The 21,709-nt window shown below is 42.4% G+C and overlaps 1 protein-coding gene across 1 annotated transcript in view; it reads right to left on the minus strand.

Annotated features, from left to right (window-relative positions):
* LOC137540893 (protein unc-13 homolog D-like) overlaps positions 1 to 21,709 on the minus strand; it is a 155,997-nt gene that overhangs the window by 75,735 nt on the left and 58,553 nt on the right. The window contains exons 3-6 of the mRNA XM_068262079.1: positions 11,196 to 11,358; positions 3,141 to 3,182; positions 2,966 to 3,058; positions 1,743 to 1,850 (exon numbers count right to left, since the gene is read on the minus strand). Of these exons, the coding sequence (XP_068118180.1) occupies positions 1,743 to 1,850; positions 2,966 to 3,058; positions 3,141 to 3,182; positions 11,196 to 11,252 (300 nt within the window). The 5' untranslated portion in view covers positions 11,253 to 11,358. The remainder of the gene's footprint in view (positions 1 to 1,742; positions 1,851 to 2,965; positions 3,059 to 3,140; positions 3,183 to 11,195; positions 11,359 to 21,709) is intronic.

The following is a 21,709-nucleotide window of genomic DNA, read 5'->3' on the forward strand; positions in this document are numbered from 1 at the left end:
CTGACATTAGATTACACACAGGTGCACTCTATTTAGTCATTAGCACTCATCAGGCAATGTCTATATGCAACTGACTGCACTCAGATAAAAGGGGGCTGAATAATTACGCACACCCCACTTTGCAGTTATTTATTTGTAAAAAATGTTTGGAATCATGTATGATTTTCATTCCACTTCTCACGTGTACACCACTTTGTGTTGGTCTTTCATGTAGAATTCCAATAAAATTGATTCATGTTTGTGGCAGTAAGATGACAAAATGTGGAAAACTTCAAGGGGGCCGAATACTTTTGCAACCTTTTGTACCTAGCAAATGTGGTGGTTCTAACATGTACAAGGGCTTTGCTATTAAAGCGGTATAAAACCCTGACATAATATTCAATAAAAACATGTTTTCCTACTTTTTATATGCCATACAATTATCATACTTGCCTTTGTGCATAAGTATTATTATTCATTTAGAAATTACACGTTCCCAAAAGTACAGTTTTTTGCTTTGAGAGCTGACTTTGCATTTTATTCATAACTGGTTTTATTCATTATGTATTGAAGGCAGAAATGCTTTGAATTTCTGTCTGTGTCCAGGAGCTTCTGCACAGTCAGAGAATGTGTCACATTCCTCACTTCATACAGTTAAAGTGGACCCAAATTAAAAATACAAGATTTCAGAAGTAAAATCTATTTTCTAACTAATAATAATAAATAGCAGCCTTTTTTTTCAGCTGCATAATGACAAATATAAAATATTTTACATTTATTGGAGGAACCCCTCCCTTCCTTTCATATTGCCGGAACAGAATTCGTCAGACTGGTGGAGGAGATAAAAACAAAACACAGGCTGCTACTGATGATGTCACAGGGGAGTTGGTCTCAGCTTGTGTGAGATTTCACATAGACGACGCCCCTGTGAGGGAGGGTAGCTGATGACAAACACACCCATGATCTAAAACCTCTTACTAAGCTCAGAAGAAATGGCTGCCACCAGCATAACCCTAGTTATGAAAAGAGAAGGGTGAAAAGCATGCACTGAAATGCTCACAGGCTTGAAGGAGCGTTTACTTATCTTTGTATGTGTCAGAGTGGTGCAACTAAATATTTTGAATAAAAAAAAAATGTTTGGTTTGGGTCCGCTTTAAGTAAACACAAGATAACATTATCTACACTTCGGATGAGTCCAGATTTCTCTGCACTGAACTTTTCAGTCCTGTGTGTAATCCTTTGAATGCTGTTCTTGTAAAAAAAAATGCTGGTTGTCTATAATATGCTGTAAATATTTTTTTTTAGAGCAAAGAAGAAATGCTGGGTTTAATTTCCGACTTTAACCTTTAAAGTCGACCTTAGAATTCATGAAATTTGTTTGCTGAAAATTTGCGGTACCTCCCCGAAGTTCAAGGAAATTTTCGGGAGACTGTCTGAGGCATTTTAGTTCACCCCTAGTGTTTTCATTGAGGGAAGTTTTTTTAAATCAACTCCAAACAAAAAAAGAAGAAAAATACCATTGCTTGTGTTACAATTTGTCACTTTTTATATTATCAATTAGATAAAAAAAAATAATAATAAAATCACAACATAAATGTTCTTGGCCTTGTCTTGTGTAAACTGTGATATTTTCCGCTTCTAGTGTATATTTTGTCAGATTGCGCAGTGCGGTGTGTTGTTCAGACCCCCTCTCACCTGTTCTATCACTACTGGCCCCATCATTAGATCATAGCTCATGAAATGCAGATATTTAGGTTTCTTACCATTTGCAGATATTCATATAGCTGGTCAGAATCAAAAATATGCTCCGCCTCAGGAACACCCATGCGGTGTATTAGGGTATATAAAGCTTCACCATAAAGCAGATTTCTCTGAATAAGAAAAGTTAACACAGTATTACTGAAATGTCATGAAAAGATGCTTCTTTTAACCTTTTAGCAGTCATATTATTTACAGACTTGCAAGTGCTGCAGGCCAATTGTATTATTCCTTATTTGTTAATTTCCTTGCTACTAATTAGTACTGCTGTAACGTGTATTTATGGCCTCTTGTCACTAAGGGGCAGTGTGAGACAATAATAGAGGACCTCTGGTTTCAGTTTCTATATCCTCTGCTAGCAGAGAGACATCAAAGCATTCCAAGAATTTATAGCACAGTGTCTTCTGCAGGCTGAGGTCAAAAGCAGAGTACTTATCTCAAAGGGGATAATTCCTTTGAAGTTAAAGAGGAACTCCAGTAAAAATAATGTAATAAAAAAGTGCTTCATTTTTACAATAATTATGTATAAATTATTTAGTCAGTGTTTCCTTATTGTAAAATATTTTAAATCCCTGATTTACATTCTGACATTTATTACACGGTGACATTTTTACTGCTGGCAGGTGATGTAGTTGCTGTATGCTTTTTTGACAGTTGGAAACAGCTGTAAACAGCTATTTCCCACAATGTAACAAGGTTCACAGACAGGAAACTGCCAGGAGTACCACGGTCCTCAGAGTTTCTTGTGGGAGCGGTTTCACCACAATATCAGCCATACAGCGCCCCCTGATGGTCTGTTTGTGAAAAGGAATAGATTTCTCATGTAAAAGGGGGTATCAGCTACTGATTGGGATAAAGTTCAATCCTTGGTCGGAGTTTCTCTTTAAATGAAGTTTCAAAGCTAAACAAATGGAGATCAGCTATAAGCTCTGTTACTACAAAATTTCCAAATACAAGTAAAGCTATCGTTTGGCCACTTATTTTCAGCAGCACTGAATCCTTTCCAACATGATAGCTGCATGATCTGACGATAAAATTCATTTTTTCCTTTTTGGTTTTTAAAAAACAGATTCTTGTGTACAGAATTGTAGTCAATACAAGATTATAGTATTGAGTATGGAGTAAAATATATGATTGTCCCATTTTATTTTGTGAGACACTATTTTATATTCAAATAATGCCTCTTGGCGACATACATATTATGGTATTATGCTAATATGTGTAATACCTGAACTGATGGAGAGACTTTAGGTTCATCGTCTTTGATCTTCGTGGATTTATTATTTGTTGAGTTGACTGTTCCTTTCCGTCCGTACCTAGCCTGTTTTAAACCCAATGATGGTAGAAAATGAGAAAGAGATTTTGGAATGATATGGCAAATCTAGTCTAGCATCTTGTCTTACCTCTCTACGGGTGATGCGATGGGGACCAAGTGAAGACTCCTTCTGTGTGACAAACAAGAACATAAAACAGAGTGAAACACTTACTACTAGGCTTTTAAGATGAATTCCATGAAAAAAAAAAAACAATATGTTAGTTTTAGATAGTAACTTGTGAGAAAAGGAATTTTCACACAACTGTTGTCTGTGTTGTCTTACCTGAGATAATTTAGTTCTCTTACTAATCTGATGCAAAAGAGAACATCTCTACAACATGGACATGGACAGCTAAGGGTGGGAAAGTAATAATTATACCAAAAACAAGAGGTTATAAGATTATTGAACAATTAAAGTGGATCCGAGATAAACTTTTACTCATTGCATAATTGTGTTCCTTTCATATAGATTATAGGGCATTCCTCAAGCCAAATACTTTTTTTGTTTTTGTTTTAATACTCTAATTCCCTGTAAACTAAACAAGCCCCGCCCACTGCTTTTCAGAGTGCCTTGGCATTTTCAGACAGTAGCAAGGGCTTATTGGAGCTCAGTCTGGGCAGGAGGAGGGGGAGGTGTTACTAGCCAGAGATTTCAGAGGCAGAGGGGAGGAGGGAGGAGGAGGAATTAGGTTTTCACAGGCTGAGGGCTGGAGATGCAGATCAGCTTGCCTGTGTGTAACGATCACAAGCAGAACATGGCTGCTGTCATTGTATCACAGCAAGAAATAATCATAAACTATTGAAGCAGTTTGCAGCTAGATTTGCTGTGTAAACAATCTAAACTTTTGATAAGATATATAGACAAGTTACTTGTTATAGTTCGTTTTTCATCTCGGATCCGCTTTAAGATTATGAGAGTGTCTCCTTCAATCCTTTGGCTGCATTAGTGGATAATATTACATTTAACATTTTAGCTGAGTATCATGTGAGTAGATCATTAGAGTGGGAACTGAAAGCTTATATGTAATTGATTACGGTATTCCCATTTATATTTTGTCGAAGACCGAAGAAGATTTTAGAGATACCCCCAGGCATCCAGTCATGTTAGCCTTCAATAGCTCTCTAATTATTTCAACAGAGACGGAAGGGATTTGGAGGGTGGTGAATTCAGCACCAGTGATGAAGCCATGAAGAAGACAAGATGTGTGTATCTACTATAGTAAAGCTACATACACACTTTACATTTTCCTGAGCCAAAATTACCATTATTCCTGATTGTTTTGGCCAGAAATCTAAAGTAAAGCTAATAATCTCCCCTCTAGTGATCTGTTGGGGGGGGATAACCCTTGCCCTGTGGGTATTGTTCTTGTGGGGGCCTGTGGAAGACAATATTAGAGATGGCCCGAACGGTTCGCCCGGCGAGTAGTATGCGCTGATATTAGCTACCCGCGCCCGTGGCGGTTAGAGAACACATAGCGCATTCGACCCACCTCCTGTACCTCGTCATTGGGCTAAACTTTGACCCTCTACATCATGGTCAGCAGACACATGGAAGCCAATCAGGCTACACTCCCTTCTGGACTCCCCCCCCCCCCCCCCCCCATAAAAACGCTGCAGCCTTGGCCATGTTCTCAGTCTGCTGATGCTGCTGTAGTGAGAGGAAGGGAAAGACATTTGGAGCTAGGGAAAGCGTTAGTTAGGCTCTTGTTAGCTTGCTCCTCGCTGAAATTTGTTGCTGAAAGCACCCCACAAAAGTTGATTTGAGAGCTAATATTCTGATGTGTTTTTTTTGTGTGTGTGACATAGACACTGCATAGATACAGCCCTGGCTGTCACAGCTGGGCCTACTTGTTGTACTGTGCCGGGCCTAGCACACTGTATTACCAATGCATATCTTTCCACTGTATTTGTGATTTAACTTCTTATACCATAGCTCTCTTTGTAGGTGACACTGCATAGATAGAGCCCACAGACAGTTGCCAGGCCAGCTGGGATTTGTAGTCCCACCACTGGCAGCACACTTTATTACCATTGCATATCTTTCCACTGTATTTGTGATTTAACTTGCTATACCATAGCTCTCTTTGTGGGTGACACTGCATAGATACAGCCCTGTATCTCGCCAACGTGTGCACCAACAACTTTTCCATCACTTTTGTGGCCAGAAATAGTCCCTGTAGGTTTTAAAGTTCGCCTGCCCATTGAAGTCTATGGCGGTTTTCCCGGTTCCGCCTGTCCGCAAACTTTTACGGCAGTTCGCATCCGCGGTCCATGGACCCAAAATCTGAGGTTCGAGCCATCTCTAGAGAACATGCTGTAGAAGAGAACATGCTAAGCAGTGTGTCTGGAAAGCGCTACTTCCCTAACTGCTGCCTGCAAAAGTCTCTAAAGACCATTTGGGGTGAGAACATTTCAAAATCTGTAGATACTTTGGCAACAACAATGTGGGCTAGATTCAGGGAATAGAGTGCATGGTGTTAGAATGGGGGGGGGGGGCTATGTTAAAAAAAAGAGGTTAAAGTTAAGCAACAGGAGGGTAATTTGAAAGTTAAAGTAAAGTGATTTTTCTGAGGAAGGGTGTTTTCATTAAGGGGGAGCTAAAGATTATATGAGACAATAAATGTTTATTTTTACTGGAGATATACTTCAACAACATACATGCTAAAGTTAGGGTCTAAGAAACAAAAAAAAGTAGTTAAAGTGGACCCAAATTAAAAATACAAGATTTCAGAAATAAAATCTATTTTCTAAATTATAATAATAAATAGCAGCCTTTTTTCAGCTGCATGATGACAAATATAAAATATTTTACATTTATTGGAGGAACCCCTCCCTTCCTTTCATATTGCCGGGACAGAATCCGGCAGACTGGTGGAGGAGATAAAAAACAAAACACAGGCTGCTACTGATGATGTCACAGGGGAGGTGATATCAGCTTGTGTGAGATTTGACATAGACCACGCCCCTGTGAGGGAGGGTAGCTGATGACACACACACTCATGATCTAAAACCTGCTACTAAGATCAGAAGTAATGGCTGCCACCTGTATAACCTTAGTTATGAAAAGAGAAGGGTGAAAAGCATGCACTGAAATGCTCATAGGCTTGAAGGAGTGTTTATTTATCTTTGTATGTGTCAGAGTGGTGCAACTAAATATTCTGAATTAAAAAAATGTTTGGTTTGGGTCCGCTTTAACAGAATGGTCTTTTGTGTACCTAGAGGGGCAGTTGTATGTAGAAGGCTAAGGGTTAGGCACCAGGAATGGGGATTTCACCAATGTTGAAAGGGGTGGTGCCCAAAACAACAGCAGCAAATCCAAATATGTTCCCTGAAACAACCATATATGTATTATCGCAAATACCTTCTGTTTTAAGAAGACATACTTTTGTTTTGCTAAAACAACCATACTTCACACTTGTGTGTATATTTTAAACACATTTTTCACTTATGCCTCTTTCCCTAGTCTGGTAGATATTCTACATTTTCACTGTCCAATGATCTTTTAAAGGGAACTAGAAATGAGAAGTATATGGAGGCTGCCATTTTTATTTTCTTTTAAACAATACCAATTGCCTGGCAGTCCTGCTGATCCAATTGGCTGCTGTAGTGTCTGAATCACACCAGAAAGCAGCTAATCTTGTCAGATCTGACAATAATGTAGGAATGAAACACCTGATCTGCTGCATGCATGTTCAGGGTCTATGGCTTAATGTATTAGAGGCAAGGAAATCAACAGGATAGCCAGAGTAACTTCAGCCTAAACAAACATACTGTCATTAAGCCCCTTGCCGGTCTAATTCCCGCGGCAAGGGGGCAGCAGAGCACTTTAAAAAAAAAAAATTTTTAAATCATGTAGCGAGCCCAGGGCTCGCTATATGATAGCCGCTGAGCAGCGGCATCCCCCCACCCCCTCCGATCGCCTCCGGCAATCAGAGTAAGCAGGAAATCCCGTACAGAATGGGATTTCCTGCTGGGTTTCTCCGGTCGCCATGGCGACGGGGCGGGATGACGTCACCGACGTCATGGACGTCAGAGGGAATCCCGATCCACCCCTCAGCGCTGCCTGGCACTGATTGGCCAGGCTGCGCAGGGGTCTGGGGGGGGGGGGGCGGCTCGGTGCGGCGGGTAGCGGCGAATCGGCGGGTAGCGGCGGCGATCGTGTACCACATGCAGCTAGTAAAGTGCTAGCTGCGTGTAGGGAAAAAAAAGTTTGAAAATCGGCCCAGCGGGGCCTGAGAAATCCTCCTACGCAGGTTACTCCGAGCTGAGCTCGGGGTAACCGGCAAGAAGGTTAAGTTACATTAGTTATGTTAATTACAATAGATAGGTAATATAATCTCTTACCCACCCTGTTTTAAAAGAAGAGGCAAATGTTTGTGATTTCATGGGGGCAGCCATCTTTTTGGTTGAAAGGAGGTGACAGGGAGCATGAGACACAGTTCCAACTGCCCTGTGTCCTGATCACCCCTCCCAGCTGCTAGGCAACGATAACAACAACATCAGAAATCCCATCCCATCATGCTTTGCACAGCATCAAGGGAAAAATGCCTGGGGCAGATTTCTTTGATGGGCGGAGCTTAGCTTCTGTGCAGCTAAAAATGAGGCGTGGGTAAGAAAAACAAAGTTCTGATGGCGTGAAACTGTTAAAGAGACACCAAGCCTTTTCAGTGCTGCTGAGTAGATTTTTAGTCTGTAGGTTCGCTTTAAACTATAAGTAAAAAGGCACTTACTATAAGTAAACTAAAATGAGCTAAGGGAAATAAGAAAGAAAGAGGAAGGACTGTGAGGAAGATGAGATGTGCAGAAAGTAGAACAAGCTTCTTATGTGTGATAATGATGACTTTGTACAAACCACAATCTAATGTGTAATAATAAACATGCACACAGGGATCACAAGAACTTTCATTTCAGAGGTTTCCCACTAGTAAACACGATACTCCTAGCCCCTCCCCCGACCTTCTGCCCTGCATTTATGACTACTACTCCGACATTCATCTTTGTGTGTAGTGCTACAAAGCCTGACTCTGCATAGTCTTAAGAAGTTTCTAAAGGTTGATGATGCTGATGCTAACCTTGAGGGCCGTTTCACACTGGCGCGGTCCAAATTGCCACACTGCTACCACAGCCTAATGAAGGTCTATGGTGAAGCTCATACTTCCCATGTTGCGGTACACAGCGCCGGGAGTGGCCAAATTAATGCTAGGGCACACCTAAGTTACCACGTGGCTCCTGCGGCGATCTGCATCAACACGGAAGTCATATGCTTCCGTGCACTTCCGCATACACGAAACAGGAAGTGACCACAAGAGCGTGTCACTTCCTGCTTTGCCGATTGCCAGACAGGGAACACCGTGTACTAACACGGTTTACCCTGAAGGCCTGTTTTTGGTTGAGTGACGTTTGCATGTGGGGAGACGACAACTGAATAAAAGTGGAGGAGGCAACATAGATCTTCCTCCATTTTCAGCTGACATGCATGCTTTTCACCCTTCTCTATCCATAACCAGTGTTGTTACAGGCTGAGCTTAGTAGGAGGTTTTAGATCATGGGTGTGTTTGTCATCAGCTACCCTCCCTCACAGGGGCGTGGTCTATGTGAAATCTCACACAAGCTGAGATCACCTCCCCTGTGACATCATCAGTAGCAGCCTGTGTTTTGTTTTTTATCTCCTCCACCAGTCTGCCGGATTCTGTCCCGGCAATAGGAAAGGAAGGGAGGGGTTCCTCCAATAAATGTAACATATTTTATATTTGTCATCATGCAGCTGAAAAAAGGCTGCTATTTATTATTATAAGTTAGAAAATAGATTTTATTTCTGAAATCTTGTATTTTTAATTTGGGTCCACTTTAATAAGAGATGCTTCTCCAAAAGCTTACATTTTATTTGTTAGCGGTGGTACAGCATAGAAATAAGCACTATTTATTTGTTATAGCAATGGTGTGCTCATTTCTATGCTGTATCACCGCTAACAAATAAAATGTAAGCTGTTGGAGAAGCATCTCTTAATATGGGTCGAGTCCAGATTGGATCTGGTGTATGTTTTGCATGGACATTTAGAGACTTGGTGGAATTCCTACCATAACCTGTGACTCCCCTGCAGATAGTAGTTTCATACTGAGGCCCGTGGATACATAGTTACATAGTTACATATAGTTACATAGTTATTTTGGTTGAAAAAAGACATACGTCCATCGAGTTCAACCAGTACAAAGTACAACTCCAGCCCGTCCCCCACATACCCCTGCTGATCCAGAGGAAGGCGAAAAACCCTCCACAAGGCATGGTCCAATTAGCCCCAAAAGGGAAAAATTCCTTCCCGACTCCAGATGGCAATCAGATAAAATCCCTGGATCAACATCATTAGGCATAACCTAGTAATTGTAGCCATGGATGTCTTTCAAAGCAAGGAAAGCAGCTAAGCCCCCTTTAAATGCAGGTATAGAGTTTGCCATAACGACTTCCTGTGGAAATGCATTCCACATCTTAATCACTCTTACTGTAAAGAACCCTTTCCTAAATAAATGGCTAAAACGTTTTTCCTCCATGCGCAGATCATGTCCATGCGCAGCTCATCCGCCAAGCTATTGTATTGCCCTCTGATGTATTTATACATGTTAATTAGATCTCCTCTAAGGCGTCTTTTCTCTAGACTAAATAAACCCAGTTTATCTAACCTTTCTTGGTAAGCGAGACCTTCCATCCCACGTATCAATTTTGTTGCTCGTCTCTGCACCTGCTCTAAAACTGCAATATCTTTTTTGTAATGTGGTGCCCAGAACTAAATTCCATATTCCAGATGTGGCCTTACTAGAGACTTAAACAGGGGCAATATTATGCTAGCATCTCGAGTTTTTATTTCCCTTTTAATGCACTTCTGTTTGCTCTACAATCCCACTTCCTCAGGTAATAACGTGCCCACGAAATGCGTTGTCTTTTTGTGCAAGTACAACAGAAAAGGCCGGCACCGCTGTCTGTATTTCAAGCTCTTTAATTTGCACCCAGTGGCAGCAGTGCGAATAAAAGGGCTTGAAATACAGACAGCGGTGCCGGCCTTTTCTGTTGTGCTTGGTCTGTACTCCCTCAGAGGCACTTGGGATAGACCTGGCGGCACGCTGCTTTCTCTTATTGGAGCGATGCTCCCTTCCTTCTGATTTTGTCTTTTTGTGCAATACATTTTCCTGCTTATACAGGCCTAGACCTTCATTTTTATGTAAGCTAATCTTACCTCATTACTTTATTGCCCACTATATTCTACACCTATTGGGTGCCTCTTATCCCCCTTACCAGTATACAGATACCCTCTTGGAGGGAAGAGACATTGGCCCATATGCAATTCACTATTTCTCCTGAGTTTTCACCTAGGTGATAATTTTATACTTGTCAATAAAATGCATTTTAAACCACCAGAAAGCAAGAAAATACTTAAAATAATTTTGATAGCACTTTTTAACTTACTTTTTGATACTTTTTTCAATTGCAAAGTGCGTAAAAATGAGTCTAAATAGAAAATGAAAAATTGTCTTCTAGGAGAAAACTCAGGTGAAAAAGTGAATTGCATATGGCCCTCTGTCTCTCATCTTTCAGAGAGAGTGACCAGCCTTCGGTCATGCTGCTCCTACGTTTTGGAACGCCTTACCTCAACAGATCAGGACAGCTCCATCTCTAGACGTGTTTAAATCCAGACTGAAAACCCACCTGTTCAGTTTGGCATTTGCAGAAATATAACTTTTGTTGTGTGAATACTTCATCCATCTACCAATTACTGAATCTGAGAGAGCCTAAGCGCTTTGAGTCCTATGGGAGAAAAGCGCTATAGAAATGTTATTGTATTGTATTATTGTACTATCCCAGTAAGTCAGTCTACAACCGAGTGCAGGACGGACGTTTCCCACATGTGCTGAAGTTGGTTGCTGTTTGGCAACCCTGGTTTGTGAGTAGCCTTCCTTTCATATTATTTTGCCCATTACCCGACTTACTACACCATGTTGGGTTCCTAGTCTTCTGTTATTTTCTTTATCAAGGCTGCTTGATATACATCCCCAGTACAGGGTAGGCATGAGTTTCTTTCTAACCAGCTACAAAATTTAATTGAGACATAACAATAATGATCAGACTGAACAGAAGAGGACATGGACTGCATACCTCCAATTCTGCATTCCCATCAGGTGATCCTTCCATCGTGTTCTCAGGTGGGTCCATACCGCCCGATGAGCCGCTTCTCACACGTTGCCCTACGCAAATGCCTCCTCAGTTCATCGCTTGTCCGCAAGTAGCAAGGCAATACCGTTTTACCTCAATTTCCGCTCTGCAAAAGTCAGGTTTAATTTGCAATCTCTTTGTCACATCACTCGTGTCACCCAATAATTCCAGGCTGGTGGAAATGATTACAGTTCAGAGGTGCTTTGAAACTGCTGAGCAGAACTGCTTACTAACCACCTACAAAGAGCCTACGAAGTAACATCACAGCCTAGTTACTGGCAGCTTACATGGAGCTTTCTCCTCGGATGCCGCTCAACATATTACAGTTTCACAGAGGAAACCACAAGTTTATCTGCTATGAGGAAGTGAGGCAGTGTCAGAGCAAGCTTGACATATCAGGGCCCACATCTCTTGCTGTGGAAGAAGGAAGGGCCCAACTGCTAATGGTTTAACCCCTAATGGTCTGCTAGTAAAAAAATCAAGCTGATTCCAAATTGCCAACCCTGTCCTTCAGAACCGAACTGAAGGAGAAGAAAGTTTAGTGATCCACTGAGCTACTTCTGCAAAATTGCAAAATCACCGGGTAGCTTACAAAGAGCATGATGCAAGTTTTTGTGAAGATGTACTAGAGCAGGCCTGGGCAAACTTGGCCCTCCAGCTGTTAAAGTGGATCTGAGGTGAACTTTTACTCATTGCATAATTGTGTTCCTTTCATATAGTTTATAGGGCATTCTTCAAGCCAAATACTTTTTTGTTTTGTTTTAATACTCTAATTCCCTATAAACTAAATAAACCACGCCCACAGGTTTTCAGAGAGCCTTGGCAGTAGCAAGGGCTCATGGGAGCTCAGTCTGGGCAGGAGGAGGGGGAGGTGTTACTAGCCATTGATTTCAGAGGCAGAGGGGTGGAGGGAGGAGGGGGGATTAGTTTTTTTTTCACAGGCTTAGTGATCAAGATAAGGATAAGCCTGCCTCTGTGTAATGTTTACAAACATGGCTGCTGTCATTGTATCACAGGAAGAAATAATCACATTCTATAAGGGCTTGTTTCCACTGTTGCGACGCGATTTCGGCCGCATTCCGACGCTTGTAAAAACGCATGCGGATGCGTTTCCACATGCGTTTTTACCCGCGATTTCGCGTGCGATTTCGCATGGCAGGGTGCCATGCGAAATTAACCATGACACTGCCAGGGCAAAATAAAATTGGAAAAGGTGCGAAATCGCACGCGAAATCGCGGGTAAAAACGCATGTAAAAACCGCATGCGTTTTTACTATTAAATACATTAGCGGCGATTCGCACGGATTCCCGACGCAGGCGAAATCGTTGGCTCTTTTGTGCGTTTTTTTACCGCTGAAAAAAACGCACATCACCAACGCTACAGTGGAAACAGGCCCACCCACTTGCATACCATGTGCGAATCTGCATGCGTTGGACGCATGCAGATTCGCGATAGTGGAAACGAGCCCTCAAAGCTGTTTGCAGCTAGATTTGCTGTGTAAACTATATAAACTTTAGATAAGATATATAGACAAGTTACTTGTTATAGTTAGTTTTTCATCTCGGATCCACTTTAAGGAACTACAAGTCCCACAATGCATTGCAGGAGTCTGACAGCCACAGTCATGACACATAAAGGCAAATGCATTGTGGGATTTGTAGTTCCTTAACAGCTGGAGGGCCAACTTTGCCCAGGCCTGTACTAGAGGAATCAGAAAGCCGACTTAACCCATTGGTTGCTGCAGTTCCTCTGGTTTTCTGTTCATCTGATTTTGGCCTATGCAGCAGCTGAAAGGACCAGTGATTGACAGACACATCTGGCGTGCAAAAGTGCATATGGCCATGGCCACGAAGAGTGAGGAGGAGGAAGAAAGTCACTGACTGACACTGCCATTTGTAAAACACTAGACAATCATGCAGTGGCGTAGTGAGGGCACTATGGGCCCCAGGGCAAGTTTTACATTGGGGCCCCCTCAAGCACTCTATACATAATTGATACGGCGCACCAAAACCTGCCATTGGCAACCACACTGTCAGAGGAGCAAGAAGGGGATGGGGAGCAGTTTGTTAATGATTACCACTATTCAAAGTATCTATAGATGTGATAATTATGAGCACAGGACCATTAGAGAGCTAATACTGCAGTTGAGGGAGGGCCCTTTGGGGTTCCACTGGCCCAAGGTGCCCCGATGCGGTCGCTACCCCCTATTGCTACGCCCCTGATCATATGTCTCTCTTTTATCACAAAATCAGAAACATATACAGGATCTTCTCAAAAAATTAGCATGTTGTGATAAAGTTCATTATTTTCTGTAATGTACTGATAAACATTAGACTTTCATATATTTTAGATTCAAATACACACAACTGAAGTAGTTCAAGCCTTTTATTGTTTTAATATTGATGATTTTGGCATTCAGCTCATGAAAACCCAAATTTCCTATCTAAAAAAATTAGCATATTTCATCCGACCATTAAAAGAAAAGTGTTTTTTAAAACAAAAAAAGTCAACCTTCAAATAATTATGTTCAGTTATGCACTCAATACTTGGTCGGGAATCCTTTTGCAGAAATGACTGCTTCAATGCGGCGTGGCAGGGAGGCAATCAGCCTGTGGCACTGCTCAGGTGTTATGGAGGCCCAGGATGCTTCAATAGCGGCCTTAAGCTCATCCAGAGTGTTGGGTCTTGCGTCTCTCAACTTTCTCTTCACAATATCCCACAGATTCTCTATGGGGTTCAGGTCAGGAGAGTTGGCAGGCCAATTGAGCACAGTAATACCATGGTCAGTAAACCATTTACCAGTGGTTTTGGCACTGTGAGCAGGTGCCAGGTCGTGCTGAAAAATGAAATCTTCATCTCCATAAAGCTTTTCAGCAGATGGAAGCATGAAGTGCTCCAAAATCTCCTGATAGCTAGCTGCATTGACCCTGCCCTTGATAAAACACAGTGGACCAACACCAGCAGCTGACATGGCACCCCAGACCATCACTGACTGTGGGTACTTGACACTGGACTTCAGGCATTTCCCTCTCCCCAGTCTTCCTCCAGACTCTGGCACCTTGATTTCCGAATGACATGTAAAAGTTGCTTTCATCCGAAAAAAGGACTTTGGACCACTGAGCAACAGTCCAGTGCTGCTTCTCTGTAGCCTAGGTCAAGCGCTTCTGCCGCTGATTCTGGTTCAAAAGTGGGTTCATGCTTCCATCTGCTGAAAAGCTTTATGGAGATGAAGATTTCATTTTTCAGCACGACCTGGCACCTGCTCACAGTGCCAAAACCACTGGTAAATGGTTTACTGACCATGGTATTACTGTGCTCAATTGGCCTGCCAACTCTCCTGACCTGAACTCCATAGAGAATCTGTGGGATATTGTGAAGAGAAAGTTGAGAGGCGTAAGACCCAACACTCTGGATGAGCTTAAGGCCGCTATCGAAGCATCCTGGGCCTCCATAACACCTGAGCAGTGCCACAGGCTGATTGCCTCCATGCCACGCCGCATTGAAGCAGTCATTTCTGCAAAAGGATTCCTGACCAACTATTGAGTGCATAACTGAACATAATGATTTGAAGGGTGACTTTTTTTGTTTTAAAAACCCTTTTCTTTTATTGGTCGGACAAAATATGCTAATTTTTTGAGATAGGAAATTTGGGTTTTCATGAGCTGTATGCCAAAATCATCAATATTAAAACAATAAAAGGCTTGAACTACTTCAGTTGTGTGTATTTGAATCTAAAATATATGAAAGTCTAATGTTTATCAGTACATTACAGAAAACAATGAACTTTATCACAATATGCTAATTTTTTGAGAAGATCCTGTATATGCAGGAAATAGATGATACCACCTGTTTAGAAAGGGGTTCTTCCCAGTAAGAGATAAGATGTGGACAATAGTTATGGCAAATTCTATAGTTGTCTGTAAAAGGTCCTTGGCTGCTCTCCTTACCTTGAAGGCCTATGATTACCAGGTGTGGGAAGTAAGGTGATATCAGTTTGTGCTCTTGTGTGTTTCTTCCTGTGGACTGAAGTGCAGTGAGGATCAAGAAGTTGAACTTCATAGACACGTGTCTTTTTCTGAACTATTTGACTGTGTAGCTATTGTGACAGCCGGTCACTTCCTCCAGCGAAATAGTTTAGCCACTCAGCTTAAATTACAACTCATTAGGTTTCTATTGACTCACAATTACTTCTCTTTTGGGAAGTACAAGGAAGTACAATGGGGGGGGGGGAGGGGGGGGGGGGTAACATGGCTTGACAGATGCTAATTTATTTACACTCATGCAGGCCACATGTCTCACTTGTTATTGTTAAGCGACTTACCCACTGGCAGATGCGGCCAGATGGATTGGGGATCTCCGCTGAACAATTGTTTCCCCGATCCATCTGGCAGATCGCAAGCGTCGTTTGCGACACTGGAAAATAAACAATCATGTAAACGATCATTAATATGATTGCGGTAAAACTCACGCAGGTCAATGGGGATCGGAACGATCCTCAACGACTTTATTGTGCATGTCGGTCATTCAAAAACGAACGATCGCTACAGGTGGCGTGCATTTTTAAACATCATTTAACAAATTTTTGCTCAAAGATTTTGAGTGATATTGTGCGAAAAATCATTTCTCGCACAAAATCGTTTGCAAAAATCGCTGTGGGTGGGGATGGGTCTTTGATTAAATAATTACATTTATGCAAAATAGAGCTGTTGTTATATTTACTCAAATACAATCATTTTATCTATAGGGTGAACCAAAAGCAAAAAAATCCAATCATTTTAGAGGACCATTATCGCAAAAATCGTAAAATTTAAAGTACATGTGATAAATAGAAATGAGAAGTACGTTTCGTCCAGAGTAAAATGAGCCATAAATGACTTTGCTCCTATGTTGCTGTCACTTACAGTAGGTAGTAGAAATCTGACAGAACCGACAGGTTTTGAACCAGCTCATCTGCTCATGGCAGTTGCACTGTCCAACTGCCAACAAAAATGCGCAGTGAGCAGGGAGGCTGGTCACTGTATAGATCCTTTACAGGGAGTGTCTTTATAAATAATGGAGGCCATGCTGAGAATCCCCCATGAGGAGATGGTCTAGTCCAAAACCTGTCAGTTCTGTCAGATTTCTACTAACTACTGTAAGTGACGGCAACATAGTAGAGATGTAATTTACAGCTCATTTTACTCTGAAAGAAAAGTACTTCTTATTGCTTTGTGTATTTTAAATGTTACACTTTTTCACAATAGTGGTCCTTCAAAATTAATAGCTAAGAGAATTATATTAAAGTACACATGTGGTGAGCATTAGGACAGGGGAAATGTTCCTCTCAAAATCAAACAGCATGCTTCCTTCTTAGCTATAATAATTTCCAAGCCATCTGCTGTATGTGTGCCCTTCTGTGCCGGGCACGCCCCCTCTTGCCCCGCCCCGCTCATGCACATTCGGTGGGATGACACGCATGGGGAGGGATAGCACACACAAAATCCTGAGAGATGGTGCAAGCGCTCCTTCTGTCCTGTGCAGTATAGCAGGCGCCACCAGCTGGTATAAAATAATGCCTGGACAGCATCACAGAATGAATTAAAGTACGCCTGAACTAAGTATAATGATGTACCCCTCAGCAGGGCCGGCGCCAGGGGTGCAGCTAAGGTTTTTGTGGCCCCAAGCGGACTGTAGTAAGTGGTCCTATCCTGCGCAGCGGCAAAAAATGGGTAAGGCTATCCCGCATAAGTGGGCGTGGCCATGACATGTGGGTGGAGCGGGAGGGCGGATTGGGGCGGGGCTGTTTGCGGGGAAAAATGGATGTGGGGGCGGTTGAGGCGCGCCAAAAAATGGGCGTGGCTATGACATTGTATGGGCGGAGCTTAGCCGTAGCACAGCAAATATAGCCAACTATGACCATTAAATAATAAATGCAGCAACAGTTACCCCAGACACCAGAAAATAAAAACGCAATTTGTGCAACATTTCAGCAGAAAACAAACGCAATTTGTGCAGCATTTCAACAGAAAACAAACGCAATTTGGGCCACATTTCAGCAGAAATCAAACGCAATTTGGGCCACATTTCAGCAGAAATCAAACGCAATTTGGGCCACATTTCAGCAGAAATCAAACGCAATTTGGGCCACATTTCAGCAGAAATCAAACGCAATTAGGGCACATTTTCAGCAGAAATCAAACGCAATTAGGGCACATTTTCAGCCGAAATCAAACGGAATTAGGGCACAGTTCAGCAGAAATCTAACGCAATTAGGGCCACATTTTCAGCAGAAATCAAACGCAATTAGGGCACAGTTCAGCAGAAATCAAACGCAATTAGGGCACATTTTCAGCAGAAATAAAACGCAATTAGGGCACATTTTCAGCAGAAATCAAACGCAATTAGGGCACAGTTCAGCAGAAATCAAACGCAATTAGGGCCACATTTTCAGCAGAAATAAAACGCAATTAGGGCACAGTTCAGCAGAAATCAAACGCAATTAGGGCACATTTTCAGCAGAAATCAAACGCAATTAGGGCACATTCTCAGCAGAAATCAAACGCAATTAGGGCACAGTTCAGCAGAAATCAAACGCAATTAGGGCACATTTTCAGCAGAAATCAAACGCAATTAGGGCACAGTTCAGCAGAAATCAAACGCAATTAGGGCACATTTTCAGCAGAAATCAAACGCAATTAGGGCCACATTTTCAGCAGAAATCAAACGCAATTAGGGCACAGTTCAGCAGAAATCAAACGCAATTAGGACACAGTTCAGCAGAAATCAAACGCAATTAGGGCCACATTTTCAGCAGAAATCAAACGCAATTAGGGCACAGTTCAGCAGAAATCAAACGCAATTAGGACACAGTTCAGCAGAAATCAAACGCAATTAGGGCCACATTTTCAGCAGAAATCAAATGCAATTAGGGCACAGTTCAGCAGAAATCAAATGCAATTAGGGCACAGTTCAGAAGAAATCAAACGCAATTAGGGCACAGTTCAGCAGAAATCAAACGCAATTAGGGCCACATTTTCAGCAGAAATAAAACGCAATTAGGGCACAGTTCAGCAGAAATCAAACGCAATTAGGGCACAGTTCAGCAGAAATCAAACGCAATTAGGGCCACATTTTCAGCAGAAATCAAATGCAATTAGGGCACAGTTCAGCAGATATCAAATGCAATTAGGGCACATTTTCAGCAGATAAGGGCTGCAAAAAGAAAAGAATTTACTCACCTGGCACTGGCAGAAGTCTTCTCTCCCCGTCTCCTCTCCTTGCCGGTGGCCGGCTCCTCAGGCGCGCAGTTCCCATGGAGCTCCCTCCCTCCTCCAATCTCCCGCGCTGATTGAATGCAGGTCTACGGGAAGATGGCCACCCGAAGCCCTGTACTGGAGACATAAATAGTCTCCAGAGCAGGGCTTCGGCGGCGGCCATCTTCCAGTAGCCCTTCTGCCCTGCTCTGCTCTGCCAGCCCCGCGGGGCTGCGGGAAAAAAGTGACGTCACGCCGACGTCACTGAGCCGCCGCGGCCCCTACGATCTTGAGGCCCCAAGTGGCCGCTTGGTTTGCTTTATGCCTCGCGGCGCCCCTGGCCGGCGCTACCATAGAGGCAAAGGAGGCACTTGCCCCAGGGCCCCAGAGCCTGTAGGGGCCCCCAGTGGCTACAAGAGGGAAAAAAGTTTTCAAAAAGACCTTATAGTTTTTGAGAAAATCGATTTTAAAGTTTCAAAGGAAAAAAAATACACATTTAAAAACCCGCAGACTTTAACGGTTAATAGCAAATCCACCTTAAATGCTAGAAACCCCAAATTGGTAGGATTTTTTAGGTAGATCATTGGGAATAGGAGAAAAAAAAACAATTTTTCAAAAAGAGCTTATAGTTTTTGAGAAAATCGATTTTAAATGTTCGAAGGGAAAAAGTATACTTTTAAATGCAGTACATGTCACTTTCAGTAGCAAACCTAACAGTAGTGTAATTTTACATGTATGAAAATATGTAGGTAGAAAAAAAAAAGTCTTGTAAAAGTAATACCTTTTAATGGCTAACTGATAAAGTTAAATAATGCAACTTTCTGGGATCTAGTCCCCTTCTTCAGGCATATTTCCAGATGTTAGCACAAGCTTTCTGGGATCTAGTCCCCTTCTTCAGGCATATTTCCAGATGTTAGCACAAGCTTTCTGGGATCTAGTCCCCTTCTTCAGGCATATTTCCAGATGTTAGCACAAGCTTTCTGGGATCTAGTCCCCTTCTTCAGGCATATTTCCAGATGTTAGCACAAGCTTTCTGGGATCTAGTCCCCTTCTTCAGGCATATTTCCAGATGGTAGCAGAAGCTTTCTGGGATCTAGTCCCCTTCTTCAGGCATATTTCCAGATGTTAGCACAAGCTTTCTGGGATCTAGTCCCCTTCTTCAGGCATATTTCCAGATGTTAGCACAAGCTTTCTGGGATCTAGTCCCCTTCTTCAGGCATATTTCCAGATGTTAGCACAAGCTTTCTGGGATCTAGTCCCCTTCTTCAGGCATATTTCCAGATGTTAGCACAAGCTTTCTGGGATCTAGTCCCCTTCTTCAGGCATATTTCCAGATGTTAGCACAAGCTTTCTGGGATCTAGTCCCCTTCTTCAGGCATATTTCCAGATGGTAGCAGAAGCTTTCTGGGATCTAGTCCCCTTCTTCAGGCATATTTCCAGATGTTAGCACAAGCTTTCTGGGATCTAGTCCCCTTCTTCAGGCATATTTCCAGATGTTAGCACAAGCTTTCTGGGATCTAGTCCCCTTCTTCAGGCATATTTCCAGATGTTAGCACAAGCTTTCTGGGATCTAGTCCCCTTCTTCAGGCATATTTCCAGATGTTAGTAGAAGCTTTCTGGGATCTAGTCCCCTTCTTCAGGCATATTTCCAGATGTTAGTAGAAGCTTTCTGGGATCTAGTCCCCTTCTTCAGGCATATTTCCAGATGTTAGTAGAAGCTTTCTGGGATCTAGTCCCCTTCTTCAGGCATATTTCCAGATGTTAGCTGAAGTAAAACACTAATGCAGGTAAAAATATAAATATGCCTGAAGAAGGGGACTAGATCCCAGAAAGCTTGCATTATTTAACTTTATCAGTTAGCCATTAAAAGGTATTATTTTTGCAAGACTTTGTTTTTTTCTACCTACATATATTGTTTGGCTAACACGGTACAGAAACATTTTTACTACAAACATGTATCAAAAGAAAGAGCAATAAATTTCCTGACGGGGTTTCCAGGGGGTCTATACGCAGCCGCAGCGCTTTGGCCAGGGATCGCTATACAGCCGCAATGGGGCCCAGCACACTTACCCCGTCACGTTGCGTTGTGCTGGAAGAGCCCAAACTGCTGCAAAGTCAGCAGTGCATTACCGACCGACCTCCATGGCAGTATGAGAGAGTGTGAGAGCAATAACACCAAATGTAACACACCTCCTGCTCCCCAGTCACACCTAAGGGCTGGTGCACACCAAGAGCGCTTCTGAGCGCTTTTAAAAATGCTAGCGCTTCGAAAAGTGCTTGGCTGATGCAATTCAATGGGATGGATCACACCAGAGCGATGCGATTTTTATCCCAAACGCAAATGCGGGCCCTGCAGCATTTCTGAGGCGATTATGCCTCAATATTAAAGAGGAACTCCAGTGAACATTTTACTGCTGGCAGGTGATGTAGCTGCTGCTTGCTGTTTTGGCAGTTGGAAACAGCTGTAAACAGCTATTTCCCACAATGCAACAAGGTTCACAGACAGGAAACTGACAAAAGTTCGAACTTTTCTTGTGAGAGGGGTTACTTGTGGGAGGGGTTTCACCACAATATCAGTCATACAGCACCCCCTGATGGTCTGTTTGTGAAAAGGAATAGATTTCTCATGTAAAAGGGGTATCAGCTACTGATTGGGATAAAGTTCAATTTTTGGTCGGAGTTCCTCGTTAAAGAGTTCCAAAAGCTATTCTAATGTGTTCTGGCTTACTGCAGCACTTTATACTATCACTGTCTCTGTAATAAATCAATGTATCTTTCCCCTGTCAGACTTGTCGGCCTGTGTCTGGAAGGCTGCCAAGTTCTTCAGTGTTGTGGTTCTGTGATGAACTCCCCCTTCCAGGCCCCTCTATGCACACTGCCTGTGTATTATTTAGATTAGAGCAGCTTCTCTCTTATCTTTTACAAGCTGGATAAATCGTCCTCTGAGCTGGATGGGCTTTCACATACTGAGGAATTACAGACAAGGGCAAAGCTGTTTGCAGGAAGAAAAGAGCAGCCTGAAACTTCAGTGCATGAGAGATGCAGGGGAAAGAAACACAGAAATGATCTCTTAAGATTCAAAAGGAAGGGTGTATACAGCCTGCTTGTGTATGGATGTATTTTCTATGTGTGGACATACTGTACATCAACCTACTTCCTGTTTTGGTGGCCATTTTGTTTGTTTACAAACAAACTTTTTAAAACTGTTTTTAACCACTTTTAAT

This window comes from Hyperolius riggenbachi, chromosome 12 (assembly GCF_040937935.1).
Source record: "Hyperolius riggenbachi isolate aHypRig1 chromosome 12, aHypRig1.pri, whole genome shotgun sequence".
Taxonomy (NCBI): domain Eukaryota; kingdom Metazoa; phylum Chordata; class Amphibia; order Anura; family Hyperoliidae; genus Hyperolius; species Hyperolius riggenbachi.